The 24,349-nt window shown below is 44.3% G+C and overlaps 1 protein-coding gene across 6 annotated transcripts in view; it reads right to left on the reverse strand.

Annotated features, from left to right (window-relative positions):
• Positions 1-24,271, reverse strand: part of LOC120061469 (ubiquitin carboxyl-terminal hydrolase 19-like) — a 34,246-nt gene extending 9,975 nt beyond the window's left edge. For 3 of the 6 annotated variants that reach the window (XM_039011304.1, XM_039011302.1, XM_039011300.1), the window contains exons 1-19: positions 23,906-24,271; positions 22,583-22,880; positions 11,637-11,765; positions 11,275-11,411; positions 10,564-11,106; positions 10,087-10,441; positions 9,824-9,983; positions 9,650-9,721; positions 9,409-9,524; positions 8,579-8,796; positions 7,365-7,563; positions 6,991-7,124; positions 6,024-6,182; positions 5,703-5,813; positions 2,318-2,428; positions 1,971-2,213; positions 1,725-1,843; positions 1,390-1,533; positions 914-1,254 (exon numbers count right to left, since the gene is read on the reverse strand). In XM_039011304.1, coding sequence (XP_038867232.1) covers positions 914-1,254; positions 1,390-1,533; positions 1,725-1,843; positions 1,971-2,213; positions 2,318-2,428; positions 5,703-5,813; positions 6,024-6,182; positions 6,991-7,124; positions 7,365-7,563; positions 8,579-8,796; positions 9,409-9,524; positions 9,650-9,721; positions 9,824-9,983; positions 10,087-10,441; positions 10,564-11,106; positions 11,275-11,411; positions 11,637-11,765; positions 22,583-22,733 — 3,442 coding nt within the window. In that variant the 5' untranslated portion in view covers positions 22,734-22,880; positions 23,906-24,271. The remainder of the gene's footprint in view (positions 1-913; positions 1,255-1,389; positions 1,534-1,724; positions 1,844-1,970; positions 2,214-2,317; positions 2,429-5,702; positions 5,814-6,023; positions 6,183-6,990; positions 7,125-7,364; positions 7,564-8,578; positions 8,797-9,408; positions 9,525-9,649; positions 9,722-9,823; positions 9,984-10,086; positions 10,442-10,563; positions 11,107-11,274; positions 11,412-11,636; positions 11,766-22,582; positions 22,881-23,905) is intronic. The other 3 variants (XM_039011305.1, XM_039011303.1, XM_039011301.1) reach the window with 2 other exon arrangements.
• Positions 24,272-24,349: the final 78 nt, after the last annotated feature.

A 24,349-nucleotide genomic window follows, 5' to 3' on the forward strand; every position in this document is an offset into this window, starting at 1 on the left:
ATAGCCCTTCGTACATCAGCTGATATCTCAAAGTGCTGTACAGAAACCCAGCCTAAAACCCCAAACAGCAAGCAATGCAGGTGTAGAAGCACGGTATCTAGGAAAGACTCCCTAGAAAGGACGGAGCCTTTGAAGAAACGTAGAGAGGAACCAGGCTCTGAGGGGTGGCCAGTCCTCTTCTGGCTATGCCGGGTGGAGATTATAACAGAACATGGCCAAGATGTTCAAATGTTCATAAATGACAAGCAGGGTCAAATAATAATAATCACAGTAGTTATCGAGGGCTCCAGAGTCCAATGGCGGCAAACTGAACACCACTCCAGCCGACGCTTCGCATTGCGAATGGTGATCTTTGGCTTGTGTGCTGCTGCTTGGCCATGGAAACCCATTCCATGAAGCTCCCGACAAACAGCTCGTGCTGACGTTGCAACCGAGGACAGACGATTTTTTTTACACGCTACGCACTTTAGCACTCGGCACTCCCGTTCTGTGAGCTTGTGTGGCCTACCACTTCACGGCTGAGCCGTTGTTGCTCCTAGACGTTTCCACTTCACAATAACAGCACTTACAGTTGACCAGGGGAGAAATTTGACAAACTGACTTATTGGAAAAGGTGGCATCTTATGACAGTGCCACGTAGAAAGTCACTGCTCTCTTCAGTAATGCTATTCTTACTGTTTGTCTATGGAGATTGCATGGCTGTGTGCTCGATTTTACACCTGTCAGCAACAGGCGTGGATAAAATAAACAAATCCACTAATTTGAAGGAGTGTCCACATACCATAGATACTTTTGTATACATAGTGTAAGGTGAAAAAAATATTTGTCTATATAATCATTTGAGAAATGTAATGAAAAAAGTAGAAGTAACAATACTATTGATATGTTAATGTTAGAAGATGCTTGCCTTTACCTTCTGGTCTGACAGCCTTCTCACAGGAGGTCTCCTTCTCTCCCTGGGAGTCCTGGGAGCCAGAGGAGGGCTCAATGAAACCTGAGTCTGTGGTGTGGGTGGAGAGGGCGTCTGGGTCTCCGGCTGGATGTGCTGAGGCCTGGGCTGTCTCTAGTGGAGACTCAGGAACCAGAGAGGAGACCTCCTGCTCTGAGTCCCCTGCCCCACTGCCCCTGGCCTTATCCCCTGGCCCCACACCTTCAGGGGTCTCTGCTGGAGGGGGAAGGTCAGCCAGGCACTGGGTGACCTCTGGAGACGTCCTGCCAGACTGGAAGGGAGGCTGGAACACGTTCACTGAATATCTACACAGAGAGATGGGGGAAAGTGGTGAGACCACATAATAATCAGTGACAGCCCAACAATGTCAAATCAGCAAGTTGTATTGATATCTAAAGAACAGCATTCATATCCATCAACTCCGGACATCCTAATGCTACCTTGAGTATCCTTCCAGCAGCTGGGACAGCCGGGCGTAGGTGAGTCTGGACTCAGGGACGCTGACCAGGAAGGGAAGCCCCACGTTCTCTATGTTGGGCCCACACAGAACCTTGTGGTTGGACCAATGTTTTTTCTGGCAAACCCTGAAATATGAAGGGGGAAAAAAGTTAGATTGGATTAAAAACGAAACCAATATTTTTTTTTTAATTCATGAATCATTTAGGAGAACAGGAAATAGTTCTGAAATAGTTCTGTTAATATTGGGAAATTAACTCATTCAATTGCCTGTGTCATTAGTGCCAGACAGGAAACATTTAGTGAGCTGTTGACTCACTGGTTGCAGTAACCCACGCGGTAGCAGCGGGTGCAGCGCTTCAGTTTCTCTTCATCCGAGAGAGGAGGCTTTAGGCAGGCAGCACACTTAGAGATGGGAATACTGGGGACCTGAGGCCTCTGGACGAGGGGACAGAGAGACAGACGAGCTGAACACAGAAACAGACACTAGGTAACACACTAGGGACTTGTGTTATAGTTCCCTAAGGTTCGAATAGGATGGCAAGAGAGGCTGCTGGACGTTTACCTGCTGGACTCGGAGCACCACCACCCTCTCCTTGGCCAGCTCTTTAGACAGCACTTCGAAGCAGAAGAGCATGTCTGAGGAGGAGACCGTGTCCAGGGAGTTGGATGGGAGAAACATCCGATGGAAGCGACTCTTCACTACCTCAGCCAGCCTCAGGTTCTCTGCCTTGATCCTCACACTCCGAGAGATGGACTCCAGGACCTCAGCTGTGCTCGAGTTCTCTTTACTCACACTCACCAGGAACTGACACAATCAGAGGAAGCAGACTTAGTCAAATAAAAATCGGTCAAATCAAATAATAAACCGAAGCCATCTGCTATTTGAATGACACCAATATGTCATCTTACCTTCATGGGTTTCTTGTGAGGCTCTTTAGCAAAGTAGAACACTGTGAGGACCTTCTGCTTCTGGGGCAGGGGCACGGGAAGGTAGAGGAAGGGGTCAAAGGTTATGGAAACCTGGGGACAGAGAAGAAGGACATTTGAACTTTTCAAAACATTCAAACAGGTCAAGTTGTAGTACTCCCTATCACAGCACTAAATAAATTAGTTCCACTCCGACACAGCAAGCCACCCACACTGATCCACTATTAGTCTAACTCTGATGGGTCCATTTTCCTCCATTATTGAAGTAGGTTTTCCTCCATTGCAGCTTGACAGCCAGGCCTGAGTCTCTAATCATCTGCATCATATTACTAAGCTATATGGAATTGTTTTATGAAGGTCATACAACAAGGATCATTTAGCTATTTGATTTAAACATTTTGAGTTCCCTTTGAAGCATCAAAAAAATATATGTTTTGTCTTACTGCTGTTAGGCCATACAAACGCATGCCGGGGCAGCAGGTAGCCAAGTGGTTAGCCTTTTGTCAATAGGGGGAGCAGTTAGCATTTTTTTTTTCTGGGTGTTGCCAAATTAAACTGCCTCGTACTCAATTCTTGCTCGTACAATATGCATATTATTAATTCTATTGGATAGAAAACACTCTCTAGTTTCATAAACCGTTGGAATTATGTCTGTGGGTGACCCAGAACTCTTTCTACAGCGAAATCCATGACAGGTACTGCGAAGGTCTGAGAGCGAAGCTCTGGTCTCAGATCAGTTTTAAAGGTCTGTGTGTATCCTATGGAACGACATGAACTGCACCCGCCTTCCCCTGGATGTCAGTAACCAATGAGAAGTGGAATGGGCTTTCTACGTAGCTCTGAGTTTATAAAAGGCCAAGGAGTGAGGTGCGCCTTCTTTTCGACGCTGACCATTACGCAGAGAAGGACCTCAGGATGCCATTTTCAAACGCTCAGTTATCAACCTTAGATGTATCCGTCTGTAATTTAATTCGATATAGGTGTTAGAAACATCATAACGAAGCTATTTTAAACCGAGTTATATCAGATTATGCGAGTATATTGCTATTTTTCGGAATTTCCTCAGTATTGCGTCTTGAGGATTTGGACACGTTGGGGCAAAATAGCTATTGTTAGCTATTGTTAGCTGCTATATCAGAAGTTGAATGCAACGTTTTACAACCAAGCAACGATTCTTTTGGACAAAGGACCACTTGGCCAAGATTCTGATGGAAGCTCGTCGAAAAGTAAGAGCTATTTATGATGTTATTCCGTTTTTATGTGGAAAAATGTAAACTCAATAATGGCGACTAGTGACGCCATTATTGCGGCACTAGTCTGGCTGTAACGCACACTGTATGTCTAGTAACGTTAATTTTAAAAATCTAACTCAGCGGTTGCATTAATAACTAATGCATCTTTCATTTCATGTCCAACCTGTATTTTTTTAGTCAAGTTTATGAATAGTTTTTGATAAAAATAGGTGTATTTTCAAGATGGCGCCGGGCAGATTGCTTGAGTAGTTGGACACTATTTCCATTGTGTAAGCACGATTTGTGCCGCTAAATATGCACATTTTCGATCAAACTCTATATGGATTGTGTAATATGATGTTACAGGAGTGTCATCGGAAGAATTCTGAGAAGGTTAGTGAAAAAATTAATGTATTTTGGTGGTGATAACGCTATAGCTCATTTTGCCTTGAATCAATGCTCGGGTAACGTTTGCAAATGTGGTATGCTAATATAACGATTTATTGTGTTTTCGCTGTAAGACATTTTGAAAATCTGAAATATTGTCTGAATTCACAAGATCTGTGTCTTTCCATTGCTGTGAGCTGTGTATTTTTAAGAAATGTTTTATGATGAGTAAATTGGTAATACACGTTGCTCTCTGTAGTAATTCTAGTCGCTTTGGGGAGATTTGTGATGGTGGCTGCAATTGCAAACTATGATTTATACCTGAAATATGCACATTTTTCTAACAAAACCTATGCTATACAATAAATATGTTATCAGACTGTCATCTGATGAGGTTTTTTCTTGGTTAGTGGCTATTTATTTCTTTATTTGGTCGAATTGGTGATAGCTGGTGATGGAGTGGAAAAATAGTGGAGTAAAAAAAATGGTGTCTTTTGCTAACGTGGTTAGCTAATAGATTTACATATTGTGTCTTCCCTGTAAAACATTTTAAAAATCAGAAATGGTGGCTAGATTCACAAGAAGTGTATCTTTCATCTGGTGTCTTGGACTTGTGATTTAATGATATTTAGAAGCTACAATTTACTTGTGACGCTATGCTAGCTATGCTAGTCAGTGGGGGGGTGGTGGGGGGTGCTCCCGGATCCGGGTTTCTGAGGCAGTAAAAGTTAACTGACTAGCCTCGTTAAATAAAATAAAAATGTAATAACAGATTCACTACATGGAACAACAGAAGGTCGCAAAAAAATATCAAAAAGGAAGTTGGTTCTGACAGCCAACAAGTGCTCAGCTTATGTGGGAACTCCTTTAAGATTGTTGGAACAGCATTCCAGGTGAAGCTGGTTGAGAGAGTGCGAAGAGAGTGCAAAGCTGTCTAAGGCAAAGGGTGGCTACTTTGAAGAATCTCAAATATAAACTATATTTTGATTTGTTTAACACTTTTTTTGGTTACAACATGATTCCATATGTGTTATTTCATAGTTTTGATGTCTTCACTATTATTCTACAATGTAGAAAATAGTAAAAATAAAGAAAATCCCTGGAATGAGTAGGTGTGTTCAATCTTCTGACTGGTACTGTACTTTCATAAAATTTTTCAACTGGTACCGGGGGCCCTTCAGACTAGCTTTGTGAGGCCTAGAGCAAAACAACATGTACATGTTCATGAGAGTCTCACCTTTGCATATTAGTGTGTAGAACAAACTGTTCGGAAATTACAGACGACCGGTTTTCGGGATGTCTCACGGTCTGACAAACACCGCTCTAGCTCTGTAACCTTTCGTCGCAGATGCGGAAGTACGACATACGAGGATGCGGTGGATTGAGACGCATCCAATGCAAAAGACATATCTCTAGCTTAAACTGGCAGATTTCCATGGGGATTTTTTATTATGCTAATTAGATTCCCGCACGGACATCAACCTTAGGGGGTTAAACGCCCAGTATCATGATGCCTAAAGGGCAGACATGCCTAAAACAACGGTCAGGGTCTGTGTTCAGCAGTGGATAGCCGTAGCAACAGAGGCACTACGGTATTATCCCTGTGAGTTTGACTGATACATTCCAAGACTAGAAAAACCCCGTTGAGACTCCATACAAAACACAGTTCAACATGAACACCCAGATATATTTCAGACAGTGGAGTGTTGCTTAATTGTGTTGAAATAATTCCGCTGTTTGTGTCTTACCTTGGAGCACACTGGGCAGACGAGCTTGGATTTGTACTGGCCCTGGAAGAGGTCTACGATGAACGAGTCGTTTCTCATCTTGTGCCTCTGCCACGCCTCATCTGCCACCACCTTTTAAACAGACACACCATGTCATTTTCCAGGACAACTGGACTGAATGGAAACAGTGAGTGTGGTTATAAGTATGACTGCCTCTGCATTGATTGCCATTTGGAGTTTTAGCCTGCTGGGTATGTGTAAAGCACTTTTTAGATGTCACAAATGGCCTTATAAAATAAATGTGATTGTTTATGGTGCTGCTCAAACCTTTATTTCACCCACCTCGTCCTGCCGTCCGTCTGAGTCCACGGTCTCTGTGTAGGGCTTGTTCTGGATGCGGTTCAGGTCCTCATGGAGCCCATCCAGGAGGAAGGCCATGAACTCCTGGGCATCGTGCTGGGCATAGCCTGTAAACTGACTGGCCTTACTGGCCACGATCGCCTGGAGAATAAAAACACATCATCTAACTGGATACGATCACCTGGAGAATAAAGACACCACATCTAACTGGATACGATCACCTGGAGAATAAAGACACCACATCTAACTGGATACGATCACCTGGAGAATAAAGACACCACATCTAACTGGATACGATCACCTGGAGAGATAAAGACACCACATCTAACTGGATACGATCACCTGGAGAGATAAAGACACCACATCTAACTGGATACGATCACCTGGAGAATAAAGACACCACATCTAACTGGATACGATCACCGGGAGAATAAAGACACCACATCTAACTGGATACGATCACCTGAAGAGATAAAGACACCACATCTAACTGGATACGATCACCTGGAGAATAAAGACACCACATCTAACTGGATACGATCACCTGGAGAATAAAGACACCACATCTAACTGGATACGATCACCTGGAGAATAAAGACACCACATCTAACTGGATACGATCACCTGGAGAATAAAGACACCACATCTAACTGGATACGATCACCTGGAGAATAAAGACACCACATCTAACTGGATACGATCACCTGGAGAATAAAGACACCACATCTAACTGGATACGATCACCTGGAGAATAAAGACAGCACATCTAACTGGATACGATCACCTGGAGAATAAAGACAGCACATCTAACTGGATACGATCACCTGGAGAATAAAGACAAAGGCTATTTGGGTTATAGCATCTGCTAAATGTCATATATTATATCATTATATATTATTAAATAACAGGGAGGGAGTTAAAGATATGACTCAGGAGAGTGGAGTGTCACCTTTAACTTAGAGGGCTGAAAAGCATGGTGGGTACCCTTCCACAAAGCCCGGAGCAGCACAGCAAACCCGATGGCCAGCCGACCACCCGTCCCCAACGGGTTATTACAGTTGATCTCATTCTCAAACGCCCGGTCTGCACAGAGGGTGAGAGAACACAGTTAATGGTTTTATATCAATCTACAGCCACTGAAGATTAATACAATGACTTGCATGTTGAAACTTTTTTTATAAGAAAATCCTTTATTCCCTGCATTGTTACATATTTTTTTTTTTACATACATATTTACATCAGACACATATTTCATAAAGGAATGTAAAAACTTAAATGAAAGAATGCCAGAAGGGATGAGGAAGATTAGAGGAGCTCACTGACCATGAAAGTAGTCCCTGAGTTCCCGGGTGTTGGAAAGAGACTGGATGACACTGTTCATAAAGCATGTGTTGCCCAGGTTGACCAGGCCTGTGAAGCCTGGCAGACACACCTCCTCCTCCTCCTCTTCCTCCTCAACGCTGCGCTGGCTGCCGGCAGGAGGTGCGTGGGCCATGGGCTGGACCATACAGGTGGGCTTGGGCTGAGGGGCAGAGACAGAAATAAAGGGATGAAATACCAATCAATCAAATAAACTTTATAAAGGACTTTTTTTACATCAACAGTTGCCACAAAGTGCTTTACTGATACCCCAGCCTAAAACCCCAAAGAGCAAGCAATGCAGAAGCCCAGTGGCTAGGAAAAATACCAACCTCCGAGGCTCATAGGATAACACGATAAAGAAATCGGATTCCCTTTCCCCCTATTCATTTTCCAATCCCCTACTCCTCGTCCTAAATCACTTCATACCGTTTCACTTTTTGGGCCTTTTCCATCTCCTCTCTCACCATCTCATCCTCCGTCAGTCCTCCCTCTCTCACCATCTCATCCTCCGTCAGTCCTCCCTCTCTCACCATCCCATCCTCCGTCAGTCCTCCCTCTCTCACCATCTCATCCTCCGTCAGTCCTCCCTCTCTCACCATCTCATCCTCCGTCAGTCCTCCCTCTCTCACCATCTCATCCTCCGTCAGTCCTCCCTCTCTCACCATCTCATCCTCCGTCAGTCCTCCCTCTCTCACCATCTCATCCTCCGTCAGTCCTCCCTCTCTCACCATCTCATCCTCCATCAGTCCTCCCTCTCTCACCATCTCATCCTCCATCAGTCCTCCCTCTCTCACCATCTCATCCTCCGTCAGTCCTCCCTCTCTCACCATCTCATCCTCCGTCAGTCCTCCCTCTCTCACCATCTCATCCTCCGTCAGTCCTCCCTCTCTCACCATCTCATCCTCCGTCAGTCCTCCCTCTCTCACCATCTCATCCTCCGTCAGTCCTCCCTCTCTCACCATCTCATCCTCCGTCAGTCCTCCCTCTCTCACCATCTCATCCTCCGTCAGTCCTCCCTCTCTCACCATCTCATCCTCCATCAGTCCTCCCTCTCTCACCAACTCGTCCTCCCTCTCTCACCATCTCATCCTCCGTCAGTCCTCCCTCTCTCACCATCTCATCCTCCGTCAGTCCTCCCTCTCTCACCATCTCATCCTCAGTCTTGTCCAACTCACCGTGACTGCAGGCTCCTGTTTGATGGGGACATGGTCTGAGACGGTGCGGGATGACACACTGTCCAGGCATCCGTCCACTGTCCGAGGGGGCTTGGCTTTCCCCTCCCCCATCCAGGGTGGCTCCTCCTTGGCAGACAGGGAGTGCTTGCTGCTGCCCGGCTGACTGGCCTGAGAGGACGGCGCGGAGGGCACAGCAACCTTGGCGCCACCCACTGCACCTTAAACAGAGGAGGATGGAGGTTGTGGTCAACGACAAACAACTGTCAGGACCAAGAGAAGCATATTACATTACAAGTTAAGGACATAACCTAGGCACTGTAGTTCTGCATTGACACGCAGAGACCCGCGGGCTTGTGAGAGCAGCAGACTGGACTGAGACATGCATATTGAGTTACTGGATAAGTTTCAGTGGTCAGACACCTGTCCGTAGTGCTGCCTTGAATGGAAACACCCACAAACATGCCTGCCTACTATAGTCATGCAGAACACCTTATTAGTATACCAAACATTAAGACCCCACTTTTCTAATATCGAGTTGCACCCACCCCCCCGCACTCAGAACAACCTAAATTCAACCCTCCCGCGTTGTCAACCCTCCCACGTAATTCACATTAGGACAGGCTCTAATGGTTTCCTAGGACACTGGTTAGACCTACAGCCAGTTACAGTCAATTGGTTCAAAGTGAAACACATCAGTGTGCTCCTCAAACAGCAATATAAATACAGTCCGTGAACACATTTATGTAATATTTATACGGGGCTGCTATATTTCAAACTGTGTGTCAGCTAGTGTAACAGACGTAGCAGTAGAAGCCAGGCAGCAGGAAGACCTTGTGTAGCAGGGGCCTCCAGGCCCCCCCAGCGCTGGCTGTGCCTCTTCTTCAGGGTGATGTCTAAACGGGACGGGGTGAAGGCATACGTGGACTGCTCAGGCTGGATGAGGTTCCTGTAACAGAGGATCCCCAGCTTGTCAGAAATTACTGTCTCAATGAGAAGCAAAAGGGACATCTACACACGTGTATAGAAACGCCACACAAAAATCACAGACCAAGTTGGACTTCAAAGTCTTACCGGAGTTTGACTTGCCACTTAAAGACAGTATTCGCTCCGCAGTCCGCATGAAGACGCAAGAAATTTGCATCGCTGTTTGAAAGGGAAGAAAGTTCAATGAGCTGGAAACACCACTAAAATCCAATTAAGATCCACTAAGGCCACCGAGGTGAAAAGTCACAAGGACCAAGTTACCTGGTCTGGAAGATGAGTGTGAAGTCCTGTTCCCTGAAGATCACCCTGGCTGTCTCTCTGAAGATACCCTTCATGTACACGTTGACCACCATCAGGTCTGTCCCTTTCTCGTACGAGTCGTTCTTCAACAACTTCAGGTTCACCATTGGCTCTGGAACTGCTAAAAGATAACCACAGCGCCACGTTTCAGGTCACTGCCTGCAGACCATGGACTCACCGTGACAAAAATAACATTTCAGTGTCCTTTTGAGACATCCACTGACCTTCCTCCTGCTTCATCTCCAGAGGTTCCTCCTTAGACCTGTCCCTCTTCTCCTCCTGTGTGCTGCTGCTGCTGTTGGGGGACTCAGCCTGCTTGGTGTCTGTTGCAGTCACAGGCTTCCCTGATCCTGACTGTATGGTTGGTGTTAGAGTCTCAGTGGCCTGGTCAGCCTCCTTTGGAGGCTGTCTCACTAGCGTCTCAGAGTCAGTCCTCTCAGCCTCCCCTGGCCTCTCTGTTCTGTTGGTGGAGGCTCCAGCCTTGGGGCTGATCTCAGCACTGGACACAGTGGCTGCCGGTATGATTACCTCTTCTGCACCAGCCTTGAAATCAGACTCTGGGGCATTCTTGTCCTCCATCTAAAACAATAAAATGGGCTTTACAATCAGATCCAGAGCAGCAGAATTTCACACACACATTTGAACCCACACAGTACTCAGTGCCTGGTGAGATGGTACAGTCTAGAGACACCGGGACTCACCTGAACTTTCAACTGCTGCTGCGTGTGGCTGACGGCTACCTCAGGTGCTGTACACTCATGGCCGTTGCCTAGCAGCTCAGCTCGATTGTCACCAGCAGTAGATGCCTGGAGGTCCCGGCCAGTGGGGCTGTGTGGTTTCCCATTGGCTGTGGACTTGGAGTGTGTATCCCTGGGCATCTCTGAGGTGGGGTCCTTGGAGACCTTGGGGGGATGGACGGTGCGCTTGGCACTGGGCTCCTGAGGCAGGTCCCCTTTACTGACACTGACCGGCTTGGTCTGCCCCTCTCCTCCAGCCTTCACCCCAGACTCTGGCCTGTCTGCTGGTTTGTAGTTCACGGTGCGTTTGACACCGCGGTCTGCTTTGCCACGCCTCTGTTCACACTGTGCCGGAGGAGCAGACGTCTGGGTGGACAGTTCGGCCATGTCGGCCGTCTCCGGGACAGACTTCTCTGGCTTTACCACAGGCTTTACCAGCGGCGGCTGTTTCTGGTCTTTACCGTTCTTGACCTCCACTTTCATAGGCTGCTTCTCCTTTTTATTTTGCTGCAGGGAGATGAGACAAAATGTTGTTGATTTTTGTATGTATTTCTTTTAGGAATTGTGTTAAAACCTTCACAAGAGATAGGCAATAGTCACATGATGGTAGTTAATGGTATTCCATGAGAGAACCACATGCTGAATGACAGCAGGGAGGCCAGATGGCAGACTCACCATAAGGGAAGGCCAGGAGTGGAAGGGGATCTTCTTGTGCATGACCAGCAGGAGGAAGCCACTCTTCTCTTTGTACTGCACTTTGCTGCAGGAGCCCTCAATCTCCTCGTGCAGATGACAGTCCCACTGGCGCCCATCTGGAGAGAGAGCAGTCACGGGCCATCAGACTAGTGCTAATGCTGCATGTTCACAGTGAACGGCTAAATACCACACATACCAAAGACACGTGTACACTCCCTCATTCAAACACCATCTCAACACACACACTAAAAAACGGACATGTAGCCTGTACAAGCTCTCATACACGTGCAATCATCACATACACTTAGGCTATAAGACATGTAGTTAGTTTGTGCTCTCACCTGGGAAGCGGGCCTGACAGTCTGTGTCGGTGAAGGTAGTGGCGACGTCCTCCACCCTCTGCACCCCGTCTCCACAGCGCAGCCTCGCGATCACCTCATTAGCATTCTGCTTCCAGTCCACAAACACATCTACACAGCACGAGCAGAGACAACACAGTCTGTCAGAGGACTACAAACACATCTACACAGCACGAGCAGAGACAACACAGTCTGTCAGAGGACTACCACACTCAGCATACCACAGGGATTACCTTCAAAACGGATTCTGTAACACAAGAACACTTTGTCTACAGCGCATGCTGTGACTGTGTTAGACAAGTATGCAAATCAACCTAGAATAGTCTACAACAGATCAGTACAGCTAGACGTAGAGGAATAGATAAGGGTTGAATATTTTACCGATATTTTACAAAATGTTCCATCCTGAGAATAAATCACTTTTCTCCCGGGTAACCTGCTATTTTTCCCGCCAAACCGGAAGTGTCATTCAAAAGCATTATAAAGCATATAAAGCTTTATAAAGCATTATAAATGTCTGGATGTGATTAGAGCTTTGATCAGCATGAAAATTCAGACCTGATGCTACCTGAGTCTAATGAGACATATTAAATACATTTAATGAGCCCTACATTAACCACATATAAATGAGCCCGAGCCCCAAAAAAAGCCCAAATGATTGTGCAGTTATCCAATACACATATGATATAGGCTCCTGCACATTACGCACGACAGAAAAACATAAAAGCTCATAGACGTAGCTTGCTTTGTGCTCTTTTGGGTAAATAAATGAAACTAGCTCCAGTAGGCTAATCTTTTTGGAGAGTGAACTGTATTACTGTATAATATGGACTGGAATTACACACATTGTTCAAAACACGATAAAGCAGCAGAGAACACGCGATTCTTGTAACAATGTAGGCCGCACCCCCCCCCTCCCCCTTAAAAGAGTTAGATGCACTATTGTAAAGTGGTTGTTCCACTGGATATCATAAGGTGAATGCACCAATTTGTAAGTCGCTCTGGATAAGAGCGTCTGCTAAATGACTTAAATGTAATGTAAATGTATTGGCTGCTGTATTTAACACTCAAAAAAAAAGTGTCTGTCTTCAAATAGTCTATTGGTACAGGAAATGTCCAACAAAGCTATTCTAGACTAGCTTTTCCTGCATGAGACTCCATGAGACTCTTTTCCTGCATTTTTTAAAGGAGAGGCCAGCGGAGCACAGGTGCCTGCCTATTGCACAAGAGACCGACGCTATAAAATAAGCTTATTATACATAACCCATCATTAAATTAGCTTAAATATAAGGCTAATACTGCATTGAATGTATTACCTGAAAGAGGGAGGCTAGGACATCTATATATACTGTATATAGCCCTATATATCTAGAACAGGATTATCTACATTGAAGTCGGAAGTCTACATACACCTTAGCCAAATACATTTAAACTCAGTTTCACAAATCCTGACATTTAATCCTAGTAAAAATTCCCTGTCTTAGGTCAGTTAGGATCACCACTTTATTTTAAGAATTTGGACTGTCAGAATAATAGTAGAGAGAATGATTTATTTCAGCTTTTATTACTTTCATCACATTCCCAGTGGGTCAGAAGTTTACATACACTCAATTAGTATTTGGTAGCATTGCCTTTAAATTGTTTAACTTGGGTCAAACGTTTCGGGTAGCCTTCCACAAGCTTTCCACAATAAGTTGGGTGAATTTGGCCCATTTCTCCTGACAGAGCTGGTGTAATTGAGTCAGGTTTGTAGGCCGCCTTGCTAGCACACGCTTTTTCAGTTCTGCCCACATATGTTCTATAGGATGGTGGTCAAGGCTTTGTGATGGCCACTCCAATACCTTGACTTTGTTGTCCTTAAGCCATTTCGCCACAACTTTGGAAGTATGCTTGGGGTCATTGTCCATTTGGAAGACCCATTTGCGACCAAGCTTTTACTTCCTGACTAATGTCTTAAGATGTTGCGTCAATATATCCACATAATTTCCCTTCATCATGATGCCATCTATTTTGTGAAGTGCACCAGTCCCTCCTGCAGCAAAGCATCTCCACAACATGATGCTGCCACCCCCGTGCTTCACGGTTGGGATGGTGTTCTTCGGCTTGCAAGCATCCCCATTTCTCCTCCAAACATAGCAATGGTCATTATGGCCAAACAGTTCTATTTTTGTTTCATCAGACCAGAGGACATTTCTCCAAAAAGTACGATCTTCGTCCCCATGTGCAGTTGCAAACCGTAGTCTGTCATTTTTATGGCAGTTTTGGAGCATTGGCTTCTTCCTTGCTGAGCAGCCTTTCAGGTTATGTCGATATAGGACTCGTTTTACTGTGGATATAGATACTTTTGTACCTGTTTCTTCCAGCATCTTCACAAGGTCCTTTGCTGTTGTTCTGGGATTGATTTGCACTTTTTGCACCAAAGTACATTCATCTCTAGGCGACAGAGCGTGTCTCCTTCCTGAGCGGTATGAAGGCTGCGTGGTCCCATGGTGTTTATTGTTTGTACAGATGAACGTGGTACGTTAAGGCATTTGGAAATTGCTCCCAAGGATGAACCAGACTTGTGGAGGTCTACAATTTTTTTCCTCAATTTTTTTCCTGAGGTCATGGCTGATTTCTTTTGATTTTCCCATGATGTCAAGCAAAGAGGCACTGAGTTTGAAGGTAGGCCTTGAAATACATCCACAGGTACACCTTCAATTGACTCAAATTATGTCATTTAGCCTATCAGAATCTTCTAAAGCCATGACATAATTTTCTGGAATTTTCCAAGCCGCTTAAAAGGCACAGCCAACTTAGTGTATGTAAACTTCTGACCCACTGGAATTGTGATACAGTGAATTATAAGTGAAATAATCTGTCTGTAAACAATTGTTGGAAAAATTACTTGTTCCATGCACAAAGTAGATGTGCTAACCGACTTGCCAAAACTATAGTTTGTTAACAAGAAATTTGTGGAGTGGTTGAAAAACGAGTTTTAATGACTCCAACCTAAGTGTATGTAAACTTCCGACTTCAACTGTATTTTGGATGCAATTTGAATGGAGTTAATGGAGAGCTCGCGCCTGCGCTGATTTAACGCAACGATATTCCAGCGATATGCTGTTTTTAAAACTCTGCAGCTGCAATTTTTTTTAAAACAAGGTGACCCCCGAAAGCCAGATGGAGATGGGTAAATTAGACGCGCATTGGGTCATTATATTACCGCAAAATAGATTATGCTGCAGCAAATGTAGGCCTACCTGTTACCATGATGAGATGATAGGTCTACAAGCATTGTGAACTGCGCTCCATACTGACAGGCTGTCTGTCCCCACCCAGAGCGTTGATTCATCACGCCGAGGCCGTAGAGAAGCCAGATTGAGACATGGCATATCATTTATTAATTCCATTTCACGCCATGCTGTTCATATAAATAATTTACCGGTTTCGCTCAGTTATTCATCCCGGGAAAGGGGAGTGGTTTTGAGAGGTAAATCCGGTAACCGGGTTTCCCCCATTCAACCCTAGACTAGATATAATTTAGTTAGAGGACTAGATTTACTATACCTATACAATTACCACAAGATATAGATCAATGCATTCCTCATCTGAAAACTGCTTCAAAATACTGCAGCATCACAAAAGACTAGATTTACAGAAATGCACACATACAATTATTTGCAATAACTTCTAAAAGCCTGTTTTTCTTTGTCATTATGGGGTATTGTGTATAGATTGATTAATTTAAGTATAAGGATGTAACGTAATAAAACGTGGAACAAGTCAAGGGGTCTGAATAATTTCCGAATGCAACATTAACTTCTTTGGACGGTAGAAAAATGAATCCACTGCTAAAACATTTGTTTCACCAGAGACACTCCCAAATGACAGCTTGTTAAAATTCACAAACATACAAAATAAAATACAAATAATCCTAATTCTGATATATATTTTAAAAAATGAAATAAGAAATCACAAACATTGGCAATGCTCAGCCAACCTACCTTTCGTCACTGTGAAGCTGCAGCACCTGCCCTCTAAGTTGAAAGGCCCTCAAACAACCTCATGTTCTCTTGAGTCAGCATAAAGCCTGGGGTTCTCTTCTTGGCAGTGCGTGCAGGTCATTTATGGGAGTTCAGCTAGTCTACTACGGTGCTCATGTTCACCACTACTACAGACTCTTGTTTATTCTCCTGCTATCTCACACACACATAGTATACTACTCTCTCACACACACACACAGTATACAACACACCCTCGCTCTCACACACACACACAGACAAGCTGTAAAATGTCCCAGGCAACACCAACCCCTCTACAGCTGGGCTCCCAGTCGGGCTGTAATCCATGTGACCCCCTTCTCCATAGACCCGGCTACGGTCCACTATGACATCACCATTGACGTTTGTCCTCCTTTGAACGAAATGGCTTTTACCACTAGGCTAGTCCGTAGTATCTGTCGTTTTCTAGAAATTGTTGAAAGGCCTGTCACTTGCACATAGTTCCACATACATTGAAAGTATGATAGGAATTTTACTAATGTGTTACACCACTAAAATATGAAAGAAACTGGGGAGGTGCTTGGTGCGAATCAGTGAATGGAAAAGACAACAGCCAAGGCATTGGAAGGACACAAAGGATATAGTGTGGACAATGGGACCGAGGGTAGCTAGATGAGGCAAGAGGAGGATGCTGTGTGGGTGGAGAATCATGCTGGCCGGCCAGCCCTCTGAATTGATTGGGGTAATGCGTTCTAGTTGGAAACAGCAGACAGCAGAGCAGGGAGAGGCACAGCAGCTTTCTCTCGTGACCGTGACAAAGCCCGTTTCCCTGGATCCGGCCTTACATCAGCTAGGATTACAACTCTTCAGCATTAAGCAGAGCAGCAACCAGCGCATGATACCTACCAATACCAGCCAGTGTTTCCCCTATATGCATTTAGCAAGAGGAGGCCCTCCAAAACCACACCATTGGCCACACTATTAGCTAACGTGAGTGGCTGGTGATCAGGCATTAGCCCCCTCCATCAGGGATGACATCTCAATTTCAGACAATATATAGACATTTCTCAAACTAGACACTAATGTACTTGTCCTCTTGCTCAGTTGTGCACCGGGGTCTCCCACTCCTCTTTCTATTCTGGTTAGAGCCAATTTGCTCTGTTCTGTGAAGGGAGTAGTACACAGCGTTGTACGAGATCTTCAGTTTCTTGGCAATTTCTCACATGGAATATCCTTCATTTCTCAGAACAAGAATAGACTGACGAGTTTCAGAAGAAAGGTCTTTGTTTCTGGCCATTTTGAGCCAGTTACAGAACCCACAAATGCTGATTCTCCAGATACTCAACTAGTCTAAAGAAAGCCAGTTTTATTGCTTTTTTAAATCAGGACAACAGTTTTCAGCCGTGCTAACATAATTGCAAAAGGGTTTTCTAATGATCAATTAGCCTTTTAAAATGATAAACTTGGATTAGCTAACACAACGTGCCACTGGAACACAGAAGTGATGGTTGATGATAAATGTAGATATTCCATTACAAAAACAACCGTTTCCAGCTACAATGGTCATTTACAACATTAACAATGTCTTCACTGTATTTCTGATCAATTTGGTGTTATTTTAAAATGGACACAAAAAAAAGATTTTCTTTCATAAACAGACATTTCTAAGTGACCCCAAACTTTAGAACGGGAGTGTATATGTTTCAAGCAGACCACCATCGTCCCTATGCCCAAGAAAGCCAACGTAACCTGCCTAAATGTCTACCGCCCTGTAGCACTCACGTCGGTAGCCATGAAGTGCTTTGAGAGGCTGGTCATGGCTCACATCAACACAATCATCCCGGAAACCCCAGACCCACTCCAATTTGCATACCACCCCAACAGATCCACAGATGATGCAATCTCAAACGCACTCCACACTGCCCTTTCCCACCTGTACAACAGGAACACCTATGTGAGAATCCTGTTCATTGAATACAGCTCAGCATTCAACCCCATAGTACCCACAAAGCTCATCACTAAGCTAAGGACCCTGGGACTAAACATCTCCCTCTGCAACTGGATCCTGGACTTTCTTTACAGGCTGCCCCTAGGTGGTAAGTGTAGGCAACAACACATCTGCCACGCTGATCCTCAACACGGGGGCCCCTCAGGGGTGCGTGCTTAGTCCCCTCCTGTACTCCCTGTTCACCCATGACTGCGTGGCCAAGCACGACTCCAACACTATCATTAAGTCTGCCGATGACAACAGTGGTAGGCCTGAATACCGACAACAATGAGACAGCCTATAGGGAGGTCAGAGACCAGGCAGTGTGGTGCCAGGACAACAACCTCTCCCTCAACGTGAGCAAGACAAAGGAGATGATCGTGGACTACAGGAAAAGGAGGGCTGAACACATCCCCATTCACATCGACAGGGCTGTAGTGGAACGGTTCGAGAGTTTCAAGTTCCACATCACCAACAAACTACCCATGGTCCAAACATACCAAGAAAGTTATGAAGAGGGCACGACAAGGCCTTTTCCCCCTCAGGAGACTGAAAAGATTTGGCATGGGTCCCCAGATCCTCAAAACGTTCTACAGCTGCACCATCGAGAGCATCCTGACTGGTTGCAACACTGCCTGGTATGGCAACTCCTCGGCCTCCGACCGCAAGGCGCTACAGAGGGTAGTGCGTCCGGCCCAGTACATCACTGGGGCCAAGCTTTCTGCCATCCAGGACTTCTAGTTTTACTGCAAGATATAAATTGCAACAATGATGTTTGTTCCTCAAACTATGTATTTTATTCAACCTGAAAAAGATGAAGTAAATAGCCCACATTATCTAGAAAGATATACACTGCTCAAAAAAATAAAGGGAACACTTAAACAACACAATGTAACTCCAAGTCAATCACACTTCTGTGAAATCAAACTGTCCACTTAGGAAGCAACACTGATTGACAATAAATTTCACATGCTGTTGTGCAAATGGAATAGACAACAGGTGGAAATTATAGGCAATTAGCAAGACACCCCCAATAAAGGAGTGGTTCTGTAGGTGGTGACCACAGACCACTTCTCAGTTCCTATGCTTCCTGGCTGATGTTTTGGTCACTTTTGAATGCTGGCGGTGCTTTCACTCTAGTGGTAGCATGAGATGGAGTCTACAACCCACATAAGTGGCTCAGGTAGTGCAGCTCATCCAGGATGGCACATCAATGCGAGCTGTGGCAAGAAGGTTTGCTGTGTCTGTCAGCGTAGTATCCAGAGCATGGAGGCGTTGTAGGGAGGTCATACAGGCACGTGGAGGCGGTCATACAGGCACGTGGAGGAGGTCAACTCATCAGGAGCATGCCCAGGCGTTGTAGGGAGGTCATACAGGCACGTGGAGGCCACACACACTACTGAGCCTCATTTTGACTTGTTAAAGGACATTACAAAGTTGGATCAGCCTGTAGTGTGGTTTTCCACTTTAATTTTGAGTGTGACTCCAAATCCAGACCTCCATGGGTTGATAAATTTGATTTCCATTGATAATTTGTGTGATTTTGTTGTCAGCACATTCAACTATGTAAAGAAAAAAGTATTTAATAAGAATATTTCATTCATTCAGATCTAGGATGTGTTATTTTAGTGTTCCCTTTATTTTTTTGAGCAGTGTATTTCAGGTTAAATTGAAATAGAAGGGTTTCAGTCTTACTTATTATATAATTCTGATTTTACATGAGCCTAAATGAATCTAAAATGTACAATAGGTAGGCCCCTATAAAAATCTATTTAATACATTTTCTTTCGCAAACTCTGTTTTCGCCTGTTAGTTCTCAGGTTTCCGTTTTCCTGGTTCACTCTGAAAAATATATTTTTTTTATAGAAAAACAACAGGAGTGTTCTAAGTCCACAACAAAAACAAATGTGTTTAGCGTTCATGTAACGGTATTTTATTAGGATCCCCATTAGCTGTTGCAAAAGCAGCAGCTACTCTTCATGGGGTCCACATGAAACATGACATAATACAGAACATTAATAGACAACTACAGCTCAAGGACAGAACTACATACATTTTTTAAAAGGCGCACGTAGCCTACATATCAATACATATACACAAACTACCTAGGTCAAATAGGGGAGGCGTTGCGCCGTGAGGTGGTCGAGTTCGCAAAACAAATACCCATTGGATTTATTAAAATAGTCAGGATATAATTCTGACAGGTAACCATAGGCACCATTATCAAATGTTTTCAGAATGTATCAGCAGATAATCGCCAAAAAAAGTTAGGGTAACCAAAAGCCTATTAAAAATGTGGGAAACAAATGAACGGCTCTCTCACCGAAGCGATTCGGTAGGCTACAATGACTAACGAGACGAAAGTCACTCTGGCAAGCCCTGACATCCTAGGAAAGGAAACCTAAAAAAAAACTATTGGTTTACTTGTCCCGATGCGACGGACATACAGTATAATCACGTTGCATGATTTATGAATGGCAAAGGGATATAAGAGATCGACTTTATTCAGTCAGTTTGACACCTTTTATACACTAACTGTTGACTAGTTGTCAATCAATGCACAGTAAATAGCCAATGTCACACGACTCCACGTGGACAGCTATGTGAAGCACATGAAAGAAAATAAACGATTGTGCCAGAAAACAATAATTATGGCTAGGTGGATTTCGACTCATCGTTACCACTTACATTTACACGGGACGTGCAAATTCACAAGCATCATGCGCTCTCCCTCAGTGTCAAGACATTCTACTGCAACTAACCACATCACACAAATTAGACCGGGAAGCAGGACAGACAGCAGACTGTGTTTCCCTGTCATCGGCTGCTTTGTGATTAACAGGCAGAAAATGCCTATCAGTCATTATGGCAGGAGAGGAATCGACGGACTAGCGAATTAAAAGTTGTAAATGAAAAGTAGCCTAGTTAAAGCTGCAATATGTAACTTTTTTGGGCGACCAGACCAAATCCACATAGAAATGCGTGTTACAGTTATGTCATTCTCATTGAAAGTAAGTCTAAGAAGTGGTATGGTGCCGATAGACATGGCCGCCATGTTTTATCACCGCCTGGTACGACAACTGCACCGTCCGCAACCACAGGGCTCTCCAGAGGGTGGTGCGGTCAGCCCAACGCGTCACCGGGAGCACACTGCCTGCCCTTCGGGACATCTACAGCACTCGGTGTCACAGGAAGGTCAAGAAGATTATCAAGGACCTCAGTCACCAGGGTCACGAGCCATTCACCCCACTTTCATCCAGAACGCGAGGTTAGTACAGGTGCATCAAAGCTGGGACTGAGACGGAAAAACAGCTTCTTTCCCAAGGTCATTAGACTGTTACATAGCCATTACTAGCCAGTCTCCTCCCAGTATCCTGCCCTGAACTTTGTCACTGTCACTAGCTGGCTACCACCCAGGTTACTCAACCCTGCACCGTAGAGGCTGCTGATGCCCTATGTACATAGAACACTGTTTAATAATGGAAGACTGGTCACTTTAATAATGTTTACATATTGTTTTAACCATTTCATATGTATATACTGTATTCTAGTCAAGGCCATCCTATTTTACTATTACTGTACATATACTGCACTGTTGGAGCTAGGAATACAAGCATTTCCCTACAACCGCAATAACATCTGCTAAGCGTGTGTATGTGACCAATAGAATTCGAAGTAGATCTATTTTATGTACGCCATTTCTATTCTTCCCATTCTTAAGTTTGATCTTTGTGTCTTTTATGTTCAGATTTGTACAGCAGCTTCAAACAGATGAAAACACTAAAACAATATATTTGTTCATGAAAAAGGTATTTCACAGCAGTTAAGATGGTACAATGATTCTCTACACTACACATGCTTGTTTTGTCACAGAAACTGAAATTAGAATTGAGCAACCAGGAAATAGCGGATCGATTTCTGCATAATGCATCTTTAATACGAAGTGGAAAAAGTAGGCGGCTGAAAATGTGTCTGTAACCGGCTGATTAGCCAACGGCGCTAATGGAAAACACTGCAGAGATGACACAAAGCAAACTTCAAGTACTGTTCAACACCACTAGTCTCCCCCATTTATCATCAGATTTTATGTCATATACAAATCAAAATAGGCTCAACATAAGGCTGATTTTTTTTCTTCACTAACTGGTCTTCTGACCAATGAGATCAGCAACAACAACAAAAAGACCTTATGTGAAATGATCTGATTGGCCAAATCAAAAGAAGTCCCCTACATATATTTTTCTGTTTCAAGCTCCAACAGTGCAGTAATACCTAACAATACACACAAATCCCCCAAATTAAAATAAATATCAGAACGAGCAATGATAGAGTACAGAAAATATATAGAATGGTGTGAATAGACTATATATGAATAGAAAAGGTGTGTACAGCAGTAGTTATATAGGACGAACCTTGACTAGAATACAGTACATACATATGAAGTGTGTAAAACAGTATGTAAACATTATTAAAAAGTGACCAGGGTTCAATGACTATGTACATAGGGCAGCAGTCTCTAAGGTGCAGGGTTGTAGCCGATTAGTAGCAGTGACTAAGGTTCAGGGCTGGGCTAGTGGTGACTATTTAACAGTCTGATGGCCTGGAGATAGAAGCTGTTTTTCCAGTTTCTCGGTCCCAGATTTGATGCACCTGTAATGTCTCCGCCTTCTAGATGGTAGCGGGGTGAATGGGCCGTGGCTCAGGTCCTTGATTATTTTTTGGCCTTCCCGTGACACCGGGTGCTGTAGATGTCCTGGAGGGCAGGCAGTGTGCTCCCAGTAACACATTGGTCAAAAGTGGGAAAACAATATCAAAATTGGGCTGCCGTGTAAACGCAGGCAAAAAGACTTGCTCTCAGCAAACAATCTACCAATGCTAATAAAGCAGCATCTCAGGGATGTACCCTCGTGCCTTGCCAAGTTAACCACAGACAAATCTCTCCCCTTCAAACATTTCACCTTTCTTGTGCTCTGCGTTGGCCCCTGCTGCTGCTCGCTTGGCCTCCCTGCTCTCCTGGTTGGCCCTGTCCTTCTGCTTCTTCTTGCTGGTGCTGTCATCTGCGCCGCGCTGACCCCCATTCCGCCGGCCTGACTCACTGCTGCTGGCCATCTTCAGGCGCTTGGCGCTCACGGGCCGCCCGTCGCCGGCGTCACTGCTGCCGCTGGGGTCTGGTTCTGAGGTGTGCCGCTTTCTACCCGGTCCAGCTATCTTGGCGATGATACAGGTCAGAAATCTCCCGGAACAGAATCAGGGGTCCTGAAAAGAGTCAGGGGACCCACCACAGTTATGAATGAGTGTTGCAGAGCTACATAAGAGTCATAAAGAATGTGATCTGTGGTGTATATAGTAGGTTATAGAATATATGATCAATTAAATAATTTACACATGCACAAAATCAAATTTGAAACCTCACCCCATTCAGATAAAACTCACATTTTAAACATTCCCAGTACATTGATCAGATTGGATTCTGTCTGCAAACATTGCAATAAATATCTCTGCATTTACTACCAAGATGACTTGGGGTGGCTGTCTTATTGAGTATCCCAACTATTTGTGATATTAGCTACTGTATCTAGCTAGCTATCTTGAATATTTTGCCTTGGATGTTGCACCCTGGATTGCAAGACAATGTGACTCTAAAATATCTACGTTACCTTCGGTACAATGCTAACTAACGTTAACTACAATGTCTTTAAGTGATAGCTAGACTATTGTTGTTTACTTTACCCATTGCTTTTGGTTAATAATAGTATACCTAACATTAAACCTTTATGTAAATTTCTGCCACTGTCTCTTTACCCTCAATGCAATGGCGTCATGTTCATGCGGCAAGTTATTTGTTAGCTAGTGACGACCAGTTACTTAACGTTAGGTAGCTAGCTAACTAAGTTAGCTAGCATGCTAAAATAAGTTACGTGGCTATCAATGATCATTGGCCAATCAGTTATTTTTTTTAAATCTGACAATTCAACATTAAAATGTTAACAGGTGATCGCTATAATGTCATTAACAGGGATAAATTGCCAATGTAACGTTACCTGGCTATCTAGCTAGCCGGCTAAGGTTAGCTAAGCTAACAACAGTTAGCCAACTAGCTTTATCGTCCTAGCTAAATTACTAGCAATTCTGGCGAATGTCATTAGCTTGTTAGCCAATTTAGCTACCTAACGTTTGTCAGTTGTTGACAAGCTAAACAAACAATACATATTGACAATATCGCCTCATGACTTATAATTGAACATTTCTAAAAATACTAGCCAGTATGACCGACTACTTACAAAACATGTATAATTTGGAGTGTCGTCTCCCCGTCTTTGTGCACAATGGCCGGCGAGTCCGTACTTCTTCAGCCCTCCCTAAGCTCCTTGACGGCCGCGGGCCTCTGCTCACCCCTTCCCGCAATCGAAACCCCGTACTCTAGTGTTTCTAGAATATTCTCGTTATCCAGGTCCCATCTCTTATAGATTCCTAAATATTTTAATCAAATATAGGTGACGTGAATGGCAACAAAACGATAAATCGCTTCAACCTAAATTACTCTACCAGCCCACGGGAAATGACTCGCACTTTGTTTAGGAACAAAAACAGTCCAAACCGAAATCCACTTAGAAGACTGACCACTTCCTGGAGGCAGGCAGGCTGAGGCGGCACTGTAAAAACCAACCCCGCACAATGGTAAAATCTCAATTGCAGTCTCCTCGCATCCTCTCTCTTCGCTTCCT

Source organism: Salvelinus namaycush, chromosome 16, assembly GCF_016432855.1.
Source record: "Salvelinus namaycush isolate Seneca chromosome 16, SaNama_1.0, whole genome shotgun sequence".
NCBI classification, from domain to species: Eukaryota; Metazoa; Chordata; class Actinopteri; order Salmoniformes; family Salmonidae; genus Salvelinus; species Salvelinus namaycush.